Genomic DNA, 16,251 nt, shown 5'->3' on the forward strand with positions numbered 1-16,251 from the left:
CCATAGCGAGTTGTGAAAGAATGAGGAGGTCAAGGGCCCCTGTCTAGGAATCAGAGAGGCCAGACAAGTTGCCCAACCAGTCAGTCTTCCTGGATGTGCAGGGGACATTTGGGGACGGGACCCTATAGACCTGGGAGGGCAAGTCGGAAGCGCAGTTCAGGGCAGCAGGGTGCTACCTGCATTCTGACCCCAAAGTGCTGGCTGATTATGGGGAGAAGCAATGAATGTGTTGCTGGTTCTCTGGGGACATTAGTGATAGGGGGGCCCCAGGACCTTAGGACAGCATTGCCTGATGGAACTTTGCAGTGATGAGAATGGTCTTTCTCTGCACCATCCACCATGGTAGCCACTGGCCACTTGTGGCTATCACGCAGCCACAGTGTGGCTGGTGGGACCGAGGCACTGAATTTTTCACTGCATTTCATTTTAATTAAGTTAAATATAAGTAGCCACATGGGGCTAGGGACTTGGGTCCTGGGCAGCACAGCTTTGGGCCGTCTACCGGAGAGAAGTTCTAAAAGCCAGTCGGGTTCCTCCCCGGCTCATTTTTCTTGGCAGCTCCAAGGAGCTCCCGTGCCGCCTTTCCTTTAATGACAGGTGGTGGGGAGCATGCGTGCTCGTGTGAGCCTGAGCTTCGGAGGCTGCGGCAACCAGCAGAGCAGCCCCATCACCGGGAGGCGTGCTTCCAGCACATTCTGAGTCACGCCTCTCCTGGTGAGGGGCACACTCCCAGTGACAGCTTGTCTCCCGTGGAGGAGCCGACAGGCTCCGCTTTCCCAGGCCGGAGAACCCCGGGCGTCTGTGGTTGTCTCTGCCGTGGGAGCAGTTGCCGGAGAGATGGCGGATGTTGCCCAGGTAACGTCCCCTCCCTGACGAGCAGAGGGTGAGGACTGCAATGGAGTGACTGGCTCTGCCACACAGGAGACAGGAGGCTCTTCCTGCTGGCTCTGTTGTTTCGGGAGCTGGCGGGGCTTAGTCACGGATGCCAGGAGTCTTCCTAAGTTCCGCCTGCTCTAGACCACTCACTCCTAGGACTTGGTAGGTGACGAGAATGAGAGCTGCTGGTTAACCAGCACGGGGGCCGGGCGCTTTCTAGATGTTATCCTGTGGAAGAGCCGCGGAAGCCTTGGGCCGTCGTCCGTCCGACCCCGCATCGCAGATGAGGCAACTAGGGTTCAAGTAATAGACCGTGAGTTCCACGAGCACTTGGGGCCTGTCTGCTTTGCTCACTGTGGGGATCCTTAGTGCCGAACACAGGGCTTGGCACGTTGTAGGAGATGGTTCTGGGTCATTTTTGTTGAATGGTTAGATAGGTAGTGGTTGGATGGATGGGTGGATGGAGGGATACATGGATACACAGGTGGATGGGTGGGTGGACAGGTGGATGGATGAAGCAGAGCTTAGATTTGAACTGAAGTCTGCTGTTGCAAACCTGTGCTCTTGACCGCTAAGTGGTACTATCTCTGGTTTTGTCTGATGTCCCCCTCTGCCTGCTTAGGTTGGGATTTTTTTCTTAAACATTTTAATTGAAGTATAATTTACGTAGCTTAAAATCCACCAATTGCAAGTGTATGATTCAGTGACTTTAGCAACTTCATAGAGTAGTACAACCATCATCACGATCGTGTGTTCGAATATTTCCATCATCCCGAAAGATGCCCTCGTGTCTGTTTGCAGTCTCTTCCCTGTTGCCACCCCCCCCCGGCCCCAGGCAATGACTGTTCCGCTTTCTGTCTTTATAAATTTGCCTTTCCTAGACACCTCATGTAAAAGGAATCCTACAAGACGTGTTTTGCTCCTGGCTTCTTTAACTTAGCATCTCATTTATAAGTTTCGTCCATATTGTAGCCTGTGTGAGTAGATCCATCCTTTTTACTGCAAATACTAGTCCATTGTCTGGATGGACCACATTTTGCTTACCTGTTCACATGTGGGTTGTTTCCAGTTTGAGGCTATGACGAACAGTGCCATGGACATCCATGTCCATGTCTATGTGGAGTCTGTTTGTATTTCTCTTGGGCAGATTTCTAAGAACAGAACTGCTGGATCGTATGATAAATGTACGCTTCATGCTCTAAGTAACCAGCAGACTGTTCTCCGGTGGCTCTGTGCTCCCGCACAGTGCCATCAGCGGTGAGCACGGATCCCAGTCCCCCACGTCCTCACCAGCACTCGGGATCGTCTTTTTGGTTACAGCCCGCCTGGTGTGAGTGAAGTGGTGTCTCTTTGTGGTTTAAACTGGTATCTCCCTGGAGGCTCCCCATTTGGAGCAGCTTTCTGCACACTTGCTCCTAGACAGGCTTTGCCTTGAAAAGCCGGGGGTTGGCAAGCTTTTTCTCTAAAAGGACCAGATAGCAAATATTTGGGTGGGGCTTTGTGGGCCACACTGAATTTCTGTCCCACGTTCTTTGGGGTTTTTTGCTTCACAACCCCTAAGAACATTCTTGGCTTCCTTGCACAAAACGAAGCCGGGAGCTGGGTTTGGCCCCCTGCCGCACTTTCCAGACCCCTGTTTCAAGCCCCTCTCAGAGAATTCCAGGGCCCCTGCCAAGAGAATCCAGTGGCCCGTGGAGTCCATGCTAAACATGGCAAGAGGTCACCCACCCCTCCTGGTGAAGGGGCCCACCAAGAGGACCATCCTGCAAAGCCAAGGGCCAGGTTCCAGAGGCGTCCCATCCGAGGCTCATGATGATTCAACACCAGATGAGCTCATCAGAGTTCCTGGGATGAAACCTGCTAATTTGTCACCCAAGGCAGAGTGAGTGGGTCCCTGTGGGTCCTGGGCAGGCCTCCCTCTGCCCTGTGGCTACCCTGTCCCAGACCTTAGAGCCTCTGGTGGGATCCAGCTGCCGCCCCCCCCACCACCATGATTTCACAGCCCCACTGTCCACCTGCTGTTCCCACTAGCATCTCCTGCAGCTTCTCCACCCCCTGGTTGCCTGGCCTCTGGCTCTGCAAGCCTCGTGGACTTGTCCTGGCCCTCACCGTATGCCACCAAGCTTTCTTGACCCCCTTCAGCACTATGTATCTTGACAAATCTATCCCTCCTCTCCACTATCTGCACTGGCCCTGACAGATGTGACAGAGAGACACCTTTGGAATTAACCAGAGCCAGTTCTGACTCCTGAATTGTCCCTTTCTAGCTGTGTGGCCTTAGGCAAGTCATGCCACCTCTCTGGCCATGAGAGTCCTGTGTGTAAACAAGACACTAGAGTCCTGTAGCAGACACTGCAGATGTGCCCCTCAGCCACTCCACTCTGAAGGCTGCTCACTGGACCACATGTGACTGCCTGGAGCCATGTTTTTTCTCGCTATGGAAGCACTTAGTCCTGGGCACAGGGCAGCCAGAAGTATGGCAGTGTCCAGGGAGTTGGTGGGTAAATGCTGCAGCTTCCTCGCTCCCTGGTGGGGGGAAGGGGGCAGTGTATTATGGTCTCCATGAGTCCCCACGGGATTCACAGCCAGCCCCACAGTGGTCATAATACTTGGTGGTGCCCCGTTAATGACCGCCTTCTCCTCCCCACCCTGCACTCATGTGTCCTACATCGCCTCACAAATAAAGAAACCGTTTGTACTTGGGTTTTTGTCTTAGGCTGTACTCTGGGGGCTGCTTAGCCCATTGCTGGTCCCCAGCCCCAGGGTTACCATGAGGATGGAGCGAGGGGATGCCCAGAAGTGCTCAGCATGGTGCCTGGTGCGTAGTGTGTGCTCATTACGCATGGGCCCTTGTCACAAGCACTGCGACCTTCTGGTTTTGAATGCACCCCCAGGTCCTGGGGGGATGCCCGTTAAGCAAGGGCTCGGGTGCTCGCAAGAGAGCTGTTGTCCTTCCCCTGTGAGGAGGGGTGTGTCGGTGAGCTCTGAGGCTGATGCTGCCCAGTGGGCCGTTTTGCCTGGACCTTGCTGCCTCAGAGCCTCAGTGATGTCTGAGTGTGGGGAGCTGCGGACAGCACTCATTCCCCCCCTCCCCCCGCAACACACTGGCTGTATTTGGCAAAGTTTCAGTGAGGTTTGGGTGGAACAATGTTCACCAAAGATTAATGATAGCTATTTCTAGGTTGTGGGATTTTTGAGGCCTTTTTTCACTTATCCTCTTCTTTGTGCTTTCCAGCACGGTTTAAATTTCTTACAAAGAGCAGGCATCGTTTTCACAAAAAGAATGAAGTCATTATTCTTTCAAAGGTAAATAACTTGCAGCTGATCAGAAGATAGGGCCCTTACGGCTCAGGCCGTATTCAACTCTAGAATCTACTGTGGGAAGACATGGACGTGAATCGTGTGGTTTTCTTTGGGGCTTAATATATGGCGAGTTTCTGTGACCATTTCGTGGTCATTTAAAAATAAAGCAATTCTCTGGGTATGGAACAAAACCACCATGTCTAGGACTCAAAGGAGCATTCATCTTCTGGGATGGATCGGGTTCTTGCCTTGGGAAGTGTCTCCATGGCGTTAGACTTTGGGCACTCTGTGTTTGCACAGGCCAGGCAGTGCGGAGGTGGCCGTGCTCCTGGCTGGCGGGGACTGAGACTGGTTACCGGCCCAGGGAGGCCTCAAGGTGGCTCACCCTGGGTGGCTCAGTCGGTTAAGTGTCTGCCTTCAGCTCAGGTCATGATTCTAGGGTCCTGGGTTTGTGCTCTGCATCGGGCTCCCTGCTCAGCAGGGAGTCTGCTTCTCCCTCTCCCTCTACCACTCCCCCTGCTTGTGTGCTCGCTCTCTCTCAAATAAATAAATTTTTAAAAAAGAAGAAAATCTGGGATGATGAGGGGAAACAGACTTTGCTGTGAGTTAGCTATGTGAGTGATGGTGGTGACGATGGGGCATGTTAGCAAGTGAGAGACTCTGGAAAATCATGGAGTTTGGGAAAAAACAAGAGAGAAAGTGGGATCCTATTTGCATACTGTGGGTTGTCCGTTTCGTCCTCATAAAGTTTCTCAGAAGAGACGGGTTAAGAATCTGGGTTCCCTTTTTGTTGCCAGTGTCTATTCTGTGTGGCCTTTGACTTTGAATGTGACTCCATACAGAGAGTGGGCCGCATGGGTCCACAACTTAACAAAGGTCATACACTGAAAGAGGCTGCAAAGTATTTTCATGCCTGATTTACAGAAAAGGAAACTGAGGCTCAGTAGGTGATATGCTTTATGATGAGAACTGGGACTGACTCTAGTCTATCTTGTGTTCCACCACGAGGCCTCACTCCGCATAGTTAACTACTCAGGTTGATAAGGAATGGGTTCCCCCAGGTACTTCCTTGAAGACCCTGGGTTCCAAGACCACTTTGCAATTCTGAACTCAGAAACTAAATGGCCAGGGAGACCCTGGCGGCTTCAGGGGCCAGTGGGGGACCCTGACCTCCTCCCTCCCCCCTCCCTCATTCAGACTCTGGCTCAGAGATTGTGACTTGTCACCCCAGCTGGCTGCTGGCACGGTGACACTAAACTTAGGTTTTCCCCAGGGAGCAGAGCACTTAATGAAGGAGTTCATCCAGTGGGAGACTCCCAAGCAAGCCAGGACAGCAATGGGGCAGGCAGCTGCAGAGCCGGGAGGGAGTTTGGCTGGGACCTCCGCCTTCTGAGGGCTGCTGTTTCCATGATGTCAGAGAGGCGGAACTCTGCCTCACATCACGGGAGACAGCAGCCCTCGCCCCAGTGCTCTCCAGCTTTGGAAGCTGCCCTGAGCAAAGGTGAGAATGCTCGTCTTACTCACCAAGCAGGAACTGAAGACTGCCTTCAAGTTTCCTGGGGGCCCTCTGGGCTTGTCTCCACCTGGCTGGATTCCCCAAGCCTGCCTGTCCTTTTTCTTAGCTGGACTCCACTCTCCAAGGGGGCCTCTCAGGACCGGGATGAGAGGTGCCTCTAACTCGAAGAAGGTCCCTCTGTGGACCCTTGAACGCACCCACTCTGGCCGCGTGTGGATACTTGGGAAATACGTTTGGCAGATGTGATCTGAAAGAGAAACCTCTTCACTCTTTTCTAAGTCGGTAGCAGTGTGAAGATTTCTCGGCTGGTGTCCGGGAGGCCTGGTTATTTGCAAGCATAGCCTGTAACTCTGGGCAGGACCTTTCCTTTCTTTGGGAGGCCGTTTCTTACGAGGAGGTAGTGGTCCACACCGACAGTTTCCTGGGGTTTATACATCCTAATGTATCTGTTTCTTTGATCATCTTGCATCTTCCGCCATCAGCATGTCAATAACATGTCTGTGTTTCCTCTCTCCCAACCAGAAAAAGATTTACAAATATAAGAAAGTCCTGAGTAACCCCAGCCGTTGGGAAGTGGTGTTGAAGGAGATCCGAACTCTGGTGGACATGGCCCTGACGTCCCCCCTGCAGGATGACTCCATCAACCAAGCCCCACTGGAAATTGTCTCAAAACTGCTCTCAGAGGTAAGACATTCCTCCCGCTTGATTTTGCACACCCCTCCACCCCCGCGTTTTAGTTTTTTTTCTTTCCCTCTGCTGAGCACAACCCCGTAGCCAGCAGCAGAACTGGACCCGAGTTTGTACTGTCTCCCCATTGCCCAAGGAGGTGAGCGGTGGCCCCCAGCAGCCTGAGGGAGCCGAGAAGGAGATCTGTTCCCAGGGCCTGCAGCCGAGCGGCCCCCAGGGGTGTGGCAGGGGTGAAGGGGCGGTTGTTGCCGCCCTGCCATGCCCCACCACTGAACGTGGGGGGACTGGTCTTGGGCCTGAGACTGGGCTGGTGGAGATGATGGTGACAGCGAATTTCAGAATTTTCCCGTTCGTCCCCAAGCCAGAGCACATCGTTGAAGCCCCCAGACCACGCGTCCCCCCACCCCTCGGCATTGGGGCCAGCCATCCTGGCCCGGCTCCATCCTCCCTCTGCCCTGGCCTGTATCAGCTCCAGGGGCCCAGGCAGCAATAGCTTGCTGGCAGCAGCTTACAGCTAGCACTACTCTGCTTTGCCAGGTGACCCCACACTAGGGTGTGTGCCATGCCGGACACTGTCCTGGACCAGCCCCTGTCCTCCTGGAGCCCATGTTCCAGCAGGGGCACAGTCAGAGTCGGTTCCGCTGTTGGTGGGGAGATGGCAGCTGCTTGGAAATGCACTGTTGACTCTGTCCCAGCCATCTTCTCCGCGCTTCCCAGATACTAACGCTTGTCTCATTTGTTTGCCTGCCTGGCCCCCTGGAGACGCTGGCGTTGACGACTCCTGATTTAAACTCTGCATGGCCACCGGAGTGATGCTTCTGTCCCCCTCCCCTGGGACAGGCCCCCGCTCTCCTGGCACGCCCAGTTCCCTGGGTAGCTTCTAGATGCCCCTCTGAGTCCACACAAGCTCCTTGCTGCCTAGAACCACCCCTTCCTCTGTGGACCCAGGCTGGTTGCTGCCGGTCAGTCCAGGAAACTGGCCCAGGCCTTCCATGTCTGCTGAAGAGAGGGTCCCTTGCCCTGGAAGCAAGTGGGGGCAAGAAGTAGAAGTTGGGCGGTAAAGATGGTCGCAGGTAGAGGGGCCATGCCTTTGGGTATGAGACAGCTTCATTTCACAGAAAAGCAAAGACTCAGGCTTTGAAATGAATCACAGTCAAAGTCTGGAATTTGAGACCAGGCCAGGGGCTGTATACCCAGCGTTACATCCTGGCTTCCCAGCCTGAGCCTGGCCTGGCTGCTCACCGTCAGTGAACACCTGCCGTGTGCCAGCAGGTGTCAGGTGCCATGCATATGACGCGGGTAGTACATCCGCCCTAGACAGCTGGGCCTTGCTGTCTCCATTATACAGTCCCCCGAGACACTGAGGGACCTGCTGAGCAAGCGGTGGGGCTGGAAATTCCCCTTAGGGCTCCCTCGCTCTCACTGCAAGGCCACATCGCCCACCCCTTCTGCCCCACCAGTCCCCACTCTACCGTCACACTATCATTAGATCAGGCCTGCTGTCAGGACGACAGGGAAGGCAGCAGGTGGGCACTGTCGGCAACCTCTGGCAGCATTTATTTCCGTCTTACATGTTTCATAGACCACGTGCCCCTGGGCCTTTGCATCACTTCTCAGGCTGAGGTTTTAAAAATCTTCTGATCCCCAAGCACTAGGGTGGAAAGACAAAGGCATTTAAAGGGGAAAGAAAAAAGGAAGCAGCTTGCATCTGCTGTGTACCTACTGTGTGTCAGGCAAGGGGTCGCTGTCATTCACCCTGACAGACAGTGCTGCCATTTGGTGAGGGACAGAGCTGGGACTGCAGGCCAGGCAGCAGCCCCTCGAGGAAGGCTCAGCACCTCTCTGAGTGACATGGTTTTTGAGCACATGCTCTGTGACCACCTCTTTGGCACGCACTTGGAGCTAATACTTTACATTTCTCCAGGGACCCTGTGAGGTAAGTCCTAAAATGTACAGACGAGTAAACAGAGGCTGGAGAGGATAAGTGGTGGGCCAGGATCCACGCCCAGGTCTGTCTTATTGGCAAGCTCACGCTCTTGTGCATAGATGTAGCATAAATGGGTAGAGACTTTCTAGGGAGGGGGGCGCCCCAGCCGTGTGGGACACCGTGGTTGAGAACGGCTGTTGTAGAAGCAGAAGACCCTGATTCTACCCTTCAGGTGCTAACTGGCCTTGGACAACTTACTAGGTCTCGCAGTATTTCATCTGTGAGTTGGGGGTAAAGATGAGCACCCATTTCATAGAATTAAGGGTCGGGTGCTCGACTATGTGCAAAGCACCTGGCCCTGTGCCTGATACACAGGGAGCACTTGATAAATGGTTACATTTTTGTTGTCATGGGAGATGGTTTTGATCTTGACCTTGAGCATTCTCAGCGGAAGGGTCTAGAGGGGTGGGTGGAAAAACAAATCCTTCCTTCTGCTTTCCCTTTTTTGTTTAGAACATATGGCCTAGATTATTTGTGTGTTCTCTTTACTCAGGTTGTTCCCAGGGTCTCCTTCTGGGAGGCTCCAGGTGTCCCCAAACCAACCAGAAGGTGGGCAGGATCCCGAGGAAGGGAGCGAGGGAGGGGGAGGAGGGAGACCTTGGTTCTGAGAAAGGACTGTCCCATCCACTGGCCAAACAAAGCCGCATCCCTGACCTCCCAGGTCTTTGTTGAGTGTCTGGAGTGGCCACTCAGTTTAGGGTGCCCGTGTCCCCTGGGATACATTGGCTGTTAGTGAGTGCTCTCCACCCAGGGTGGAGAGAAGTGTCCCTGCAGAGTGGCACAGGCTGCCTCCAGCGATTGGGACAAAGGAATCGGGACCTGTGCCCTTCGTGGGAAGGTGCACAGGTGCGGTGAGGAGCAGGCCGGGCCCTTCAGAGCCGTCCGCCGCAGCCTGAGGGCTGGAACAGCCCCTTGCTTGAGCTGCACACCATAGCTCAGTAGCTAGAGATGCGGATGTTGGCATCAGGGCAGACAGTGGTCAAACCCCCACCCCACCATCTCTTTCCCGTGCTCCCGGGCAAGCAGCTGCACCTCTTGAGGCTCGGGTAGCTCATCTGTCGATGGGAGAGGAGGAGAACCACTGTAAGAAAGAAATGGGTGGTATGAGGATTATGAAGTATACTCACAGCCTGAGGCATAGTGAGCTTGTCGTCAGTCATAAGGAAAGACCGAAGCCTTCCATCAGAAAAATCGCTGATGTTTAATATCTGCCACAAACGGGCTCCTTAAACTCTACCAACATCCACAAAAAGAAAAAGCCTTTGGAATCCAAGAAACATCCTTCCACCTTCTCTGTGTTCCTGGATTCTGAGCACTGAGGGCCAGGGTGTCTCCATGGGAACCTGGGGACTTGAGGAGCACAGACGCTGGCCCGGGTTCCATGGTGGTCCTCGCCCCTCAGGCAGCCACACAGAAGCATGTTCACGGCCCACTGGCTTTGCTTTTATTCAGCTGGTTGTAAACTCATTAGATATCCTGATGTCCTTAAACCAGTGCCAGGTGGTGGACAGGGTGGGGCTCTTTCTAGAACCCAGGAACAATCGATCTTTTGAGGTCACTATCCAGTGAGGCGGCACGTGATGAGGGGGCAGATGTGGCTCTGTTAGGAGATCTGAAGGAGACCAGTGAGAGCCTGTGCCCACCAAGACAAACAGATAAAACGGAGCACGCCATGGAACTAGCGGAGAGGACAAGAGTGACCGTTTCTGGATTTTCCCATGATTTCTCGTTTCCATGTGTTTATTCCTTTCGTCAGTCATGTATTCACAGGATAGTGGTAACAGGTACCCACTGGGTGAGAAAATTCCAGATTGGGAAGAAAAAATCCCTAAAATGAAACGAATTTAATCATTCAACTTACTATTATATCTGCAAGTTAATTGCTAGAATTCGGAATTTAGCTAAAACATGTTTGGCTCACGGACCACCATTCTTCCCTGGGAACCCAGTTGGAGAACCACTGAAATAATATATGTGCTGTGCCTAAAAGGCAATCTGGCACACGGCTGAAATTCAGAAGTCTGTTTCTTTCCATGCTTACTGTGAACCTGCCCTCTGGCTTCCCGGAGGCATCTCTGTGACCAGCACGGAGCACGGGGTTAAGCCCTGTCTGTGTATCCTGTCACAGAAACCTATGGAGGATCCCCATTTATGGAAGAAGAAACTGAGTCTCACCAAGGAGGAATGACTGGTCCAAGGTCACATAACTCACAAGGGGTGAAACTGGGACTCAAAACTCAGTGTCTACCACCGCCCCCCCCACCACCCCAAAGCCATACTTTTCTCCCTTCCAGGCCGAACCTTGGAGGATTTTCTGATTTGTTTAATTAAGAAAAAGCAACACCGGGGCGCCTGGGTGGCACAGCGGTTGGGCATCTGCCTTCGGCTCAGGGCGTGATCCCGGCGATCTGGGATCGAGCCCCACATCAGGCTCCTCCACTATGAGCCTGCTTCTTCCTCTCCCACTCCCCCTGCTTGTGCTCCCTCTCTCGCTGGCTGTCTCTCTCTCTGTTGAATAAATAAATAAAATCTTTAAAAAAAAAAAAAAAAGCAACACCTTCACTCTGAGAGGCTAAAAGCATTTTAAACTGTTTGGACCTTTGAGATACAAGTGTTCCATTTTATTAATATTGTGGTTTTTTTGTTTTGTTTTGTCTTCCTCCTGTACTCTCCACTCACTCCCTTAGAACACAAACTTGACTACCCAGGAGCATGAGAACATCATTGTGGTAAGTCTCTCAAGATCCCTTTCCCTCTGTCCACCTCCTGGTGCCCACGGTCCTTCCCCCAGTCTGAGTGACTTCTCGAAGCAGCTGGAATCCACCAGCATCGTGACCTTGCTCGGTCTTGTCTTTTCTCTCAAGCCAGATGTGTCTGCCTCCTGCCTTTGCACATTTCAGAGCCCCAATTGATGGGGGAAGGGGGATATAATTATCAGTCTTTAAGGTTTATAGCAAATGTGTCTTCATTGCCTCCTCCTTCCTGAGTGTGCTGGGGGGAGTTGAAGGCAGTAGATGGCAGAGAGCATATAATTTATTCAGAGGCATAACCCTATTAGCTGAGAGGTAAGTGTTCTCGTTCTTGTCCCAGGACGTCTCCTCATTAATCCACGTGTAGAACCTGGATTTAATTCTCTCTGATACGCAAAGTGAGGTCATATTTTCTGGGACTTGACTATGATGTAAGCCTCTTTGGCATAAAATATCTTCCTGGGTGATTTGAAGCTCTGAAATGTGACTCTCACTAGAGAGAAATGAAGTTGCACCTGCTGGGTGCCAGGCATTGTGCCGTGTTTGAATCCATAGGTAATGAAGACAGACCCTGCTCCCAAGGAGTTTGTCATCTATCGGAGGAAGACAAATGAGCTCACTGCACAAACAGAGAGTGATAAACTCACCTGGGAAAGAAGCCATGGTGCTTCCTGGAGGCAGTGATTCTGAACTGGGTTTTGAAGCATCAATAGGAGTTTGCCAGATAGCAAAAGAGAGTAAAGGCATTCCAAAGAGAGGAAACAAAACATGCATAGAGATGTAACACAACGCAGTATATTCTGGAAGCTTCAGCATTGCTGGAGTGTGAAGTATAAGAAAGTGGGAAGTAGGGAGGCAGAACTTGAGATAGAAGTGAGAAGCAAAGCCTTATGTGCCCAGAAAGGACATTCACCTGCCCCAGAGGTCCTATGGCTACAGCCTTTGAAACAAGGGCAAGATGCCAGACTCCGTGCCCCTCTGAGCCAAATAAAGGTTTCGTGGGCCCACCCCCTTGGCCCTGGCAAGCCCAGCCTGGAGAATCACCCTCCTCACCCCAGCTGGGGCCTGTGGGTACCAAAGGAGGTGGGTCCTAGGCGATGTATTATGGAGAGTAAAGGCAGCAGCCTCTGTGGAGCCCCACCTACAGTGCCAGGCACATAGTAGGTGCTCAATGGGAATTTGCCAAAGATAGAGAAGGTTTGTTTTTTGTTTTTGTTTTTGTTTTTTTCCTGTGCTCCACTCTAACCACTCAGTGCCTTCTCTTGCCAGAACAGGGTGATTGTCAAGCTGGGTGCCCCCACTCCCCACCACCGCCTTTCTCTGGTATACTATTAATTAATAAATTGATTTTGCAAACTTTTGTTGACATGAGGACAAGTATGTCCAAATACTAGTCTCTGTTTCACAGACCTAGCGCTGCTATGGAGAGATTCACTGTGTGGTGGAAGAGCCTGGCAAGTGGGCAGATAATCAAGTGATAACATGGTCAGGGGTTGAGATTTGTTTGGAGTGTTAGGGGAGCCCAGAGGGCAGACACCTAACATCCACTGCCAGTGAGGGTGCTGGGAGGAGGAAGACGGAGGGCTTCCAGGTGGAGGTGAGCGAACTGGATCTTAAAGGAGGGGTAGGAGTGCTTCAGGGAAAGGCAGTCCAGGGAGAGGGCATGAGAAAGGCAGAGCAGTAAGACTGGCTGGCAGAGAAGCAGGCGGGGACGTGGGTGCAGGGAAGGAGGTGGCATCTTCCTCTCCATGCTGGCACTACCTGTGGGTCCCACCGTGCTCTTCAGCTCTGAACAAAGGGTGAGGGCTTTGGACTGGGGATGAGCCTCGGAAAGGAATTTTGATCTGAATGATCCAGGCTGCTTTTATCCAGCTACTCTGGCGGGGCTGACCCCTTAATTGGACTGAGCTGAGCTCCCCTGCTCAACAGACATGCCGAGAACAGAGAAGAATTTGATCTGAGGTCTGCGCCTCAGCCCTGCATTTCCCAGCCTCCCTTCAGTGCTCTTTACGACCAGTGCCCTTACCATTATTGGGGAGCCTCCTTTTGGTCCAGAAATTACATGATCTGATTTGACCAGTTAGCAACGAGTCTTCTCCCAGCGGGGCTTGGTATGTTTTTAATGTGCTTATTTTTCAGAAATGCTTTCCCAAGTAACTTGAGTGGGTTTTATTTGGTCCGTCAGGGGTCGGACATCTATCTGTGCCATACCTGGTTGTGGCTGGTAACCAGTGACCTGCGTGGACCTGGAGCCCAGACCCCAGCTGCCGTCCCACGTGCTGGTGAAGAGGGGGGGCTTGAAGCTCCACGTGAGCTCAAGTTTCGAGCCGGTGTAGACCCTGGGCCCACCCAACACTAGCTGTGACCTTGGGCAGGTAGCGGGAGAACTTCAATTTTACTGTATTGAAAATATCTTTAAGATATTCTTTAAAAATGCTTGTACAAGTATTCCATGAAAATAATTTCATTAGAATAAAGAAAGAAAAAAAGATGTCTCCCCATCCTAGTGTCCTCATCAGAGACAGCTTCTGGCGGTTTTCAGGTAGTGACAAACCCACACGGATACAGTTGCGTTTTTATTTCTTGTTTTCAGCATTAATGATGTGGTGCTAGGTGGGCTGTTCCATGGTTCTTTCATGTAAGACGTCTTAGGGATGCTTTTAAGTGTCTTCGTGCCTGTCGCCCCACGGTTTCTAGCCGCGGTACCTGTGGCATTTGGGAATGAATCGTTCCTTCTGGGGGGCCTGCCCTGAGCATTGTGGAATGTTGAACAGCATCCCTGCTCAACCCACTAGATGCCAGTGGCCCTTCCCTGTCGTGATATCAAAAATATGTCTCCAGACAAGCCAACATCCCCTGGGAGGCAAAGTCAACCCTGGTTGAGGACCGCTAGCCCACTGGATACTTTCTACTGGCTCTAGAATATTTTTATTTAGCCAGATGGCCATTCAGATTGTTTTCAGCTAACTTGACATCCTAAGGCTCAGTCTCCTCATCTATGAAATGGGTATGACAACAGTGCCATTCTTACAGGGCTCCTGGGAAGGTTCAGTGAGCTCATGTACCTAACATTCTCAGCAGAGGACTTATAGAAAGAGTCCACAGGAATATAAGCTCTTATTAATTAATCATACCTTTTAAAATGATCATAACTCTGTGACGAGGGCAGACCTTGTAACCTCCCCGACCCTCTGTCTCTTCATCTGTACAAATGAGAATAACTCCCGCTTGACCTCACAGAGTTGTCATGAGGACCGAATGAGATAATAGCATGGAAGCACGAGAGATAATAGCATGGAAGCACAGAACCCATGCCTGACACCCACTCTGGGCACTTCAATCCTTCCCACTCCTTTATTCCTTGACTCGTTCTCGAGAAAGAGGGGCCCAGCATGAGTGAAGGGGCTCCATCCTGCACGTGGTCCCTCCTCCCAGAGCTGGTCCAAGATCTGGGTCTGGGGAACAGAGCCGGCTGGGGGCAGTCACCCTGTCCCACGGCCCCAGCTGCAGCCGGACTAGCAGAGGGAGGGCTGGCCAGGTGGCCACAGGGGATCCCCACACAGCGCGCTAAGCACTGAACTTCTGAACGTGCACGTGCAGAGCCAGAACCGTGGGCCAGGCTCCTGCCAGTTGTTCCGTTGTCTTTCATTGCCCCATGTCTCCTTCCCTGTGCTTGTTGTCACCAGACGGGGTTATTTGTTGCTTCGGCATATGGAGGGCCGGGACTGAGAAGTAGCGTGGTGAACAGCTCAGGCTCCCGAGTCAGACGTGGGTTCAAATTCAGGCTCCGCCGTGTTCTGACGGTGAGACCCTGGGCCGCAGACTTCCGCTCTCTGAGGAAAGGGACGGGACTCACACCCAACCTCCCAACTCACAGGGAGGATTACGCCATGCCACGGGTAGCACCGAGCCCAGCGTGGACAGCTCCCAGGGCAGCACCAGCTAGTGTGGATGTGCCTGTTGCTCTGTCACTATCACCCGTGTCATTTTGGGTCCCTGGGGCTGGAGGGGGACTGTGTGGCACGCAGCACCCCCAACCCACACTGTCTGGGGGAGTATTCTGCACCGACAGAGGTATCCTCTGTCTGCTCTGCCTGGTACAGTGGCTGCTGGCTTCGTGGGACCCCTGAGCACTTGAAATGTGGTTTGTGTGACAGAGGAACCACATTCCCATTTTTTATTTTATTTCACTTAAAATCGTTTCTTTCCTGTCCGTTGAAATTGGAAGGGTGGCCTGCACCAGTGGCCACCGTGGTGGACGGTGATGCCCTAGACAGGTGAGACCCTGGGCTCGTGGTCGGCCTTGTTGGCGGTGCTACAGAGCAGCCCTCAGTATCACTGATCTCCTTCACAGAGGTGCATTCGCCTAAGTGCTCATCTCTTCTTGGCATCCAGCGATGCTTCCTTTCCCTGATGGTCCCCAGCCCAGTGCAAGGCCTTGCCGAGTGGTCCCTCCCCATATCCAAAGGCATCGCTGCAGGGAACAGATCACGGAGACCCTCTGAAATCGAGCAGGCAGGGTCTGGGCCGTGGTGATGGGGAGAGCCTCCTTGTCCTCACAGAGCCCTCCTGGGAGTCGGGCAGAATCGCCAGCCCTTGCTGCTGCGTCGGGTACAGCCCAGGGCAGCCCCTGCTGTGATAGTGGCAGTGACATGCTGTGCTCCGGGTACTGGGCTTATCCTGAGGCTGAGGCTTCAAAGCTTCTACAGTTTTCTTTTATCAAATCCCCCCAACAACCTTGTGAATCACTCTAGTTCTACCCATTTTATAGGCTAGAAGACTAATGCGCAGAGAGGTTGAGTTGCTCACTCAAGGTCACACAGCCTGGCAGGCTTGGTGCTGGGTCCCGGGTCTCCTCTTTGTTAATCTTGTGCCCAGCGTGGCAGACGGGAACATGAGTGAACTTCACATAGGCACTAACCATCCAGTAACTTTTATGGAGAGCTGGCCCTATTTCAGACTTTATACCAAGGGTCCTCAACTGGGTACAGTTTTGCCCCCCATGAGGCATTTGGCAATGTCTGGACACATTTCTTTTCAATTGTTCAAATATTTTATCTGAATCTGAACTTTAGCACAATCATTAAAACAGAGATCATGAGAGGGGGAAGAAAAATCAAGACTCAGACGTC

At 52.5% G+C, this 16,251-nt stretch overlaps 1 protein-coding gene across 1 annotated transcript in view; it reads left to right on the forward strand.

Annotated features, from left to right (window-relative positions):
• The window catches only part of LOC103662091 (c-Maf inducing protein), a 231,979-nt gene that overhangs the window by 172,346 nt on the left and 43,382 nt on the right, over window positions 1-16,251 (forward strand). The window contains exons 4-5 of the mRNA XM_040633648.1: window positions 6,218-6,379; window positions 11,057-11,098. Coding sequence (XP_040489582.1) covers window positions 6,218-6,379; window positions 11,057-11,098 — 204 coding nt within the window. The remainder of the gene's footprint in view (window positions 1-6,217; window positions 6,380-11,056; window positions 11,099-16,251) is intronic.

This window comes from Ursus maritimus, unplaced genomic scaffold (assembly GCF_017311325.1).
Source record: "Ursus maritimus isolate PB19 unplaced genomic scaffold, ASM1731132v1 scaffold_19, whole genome shotgun sequence".
Lineage (NCBI taxonomy): Eukaryota > Metazoa > Chordata > Mammalia > Carnivora > Ursidae > Ursus > Ursus maritimus.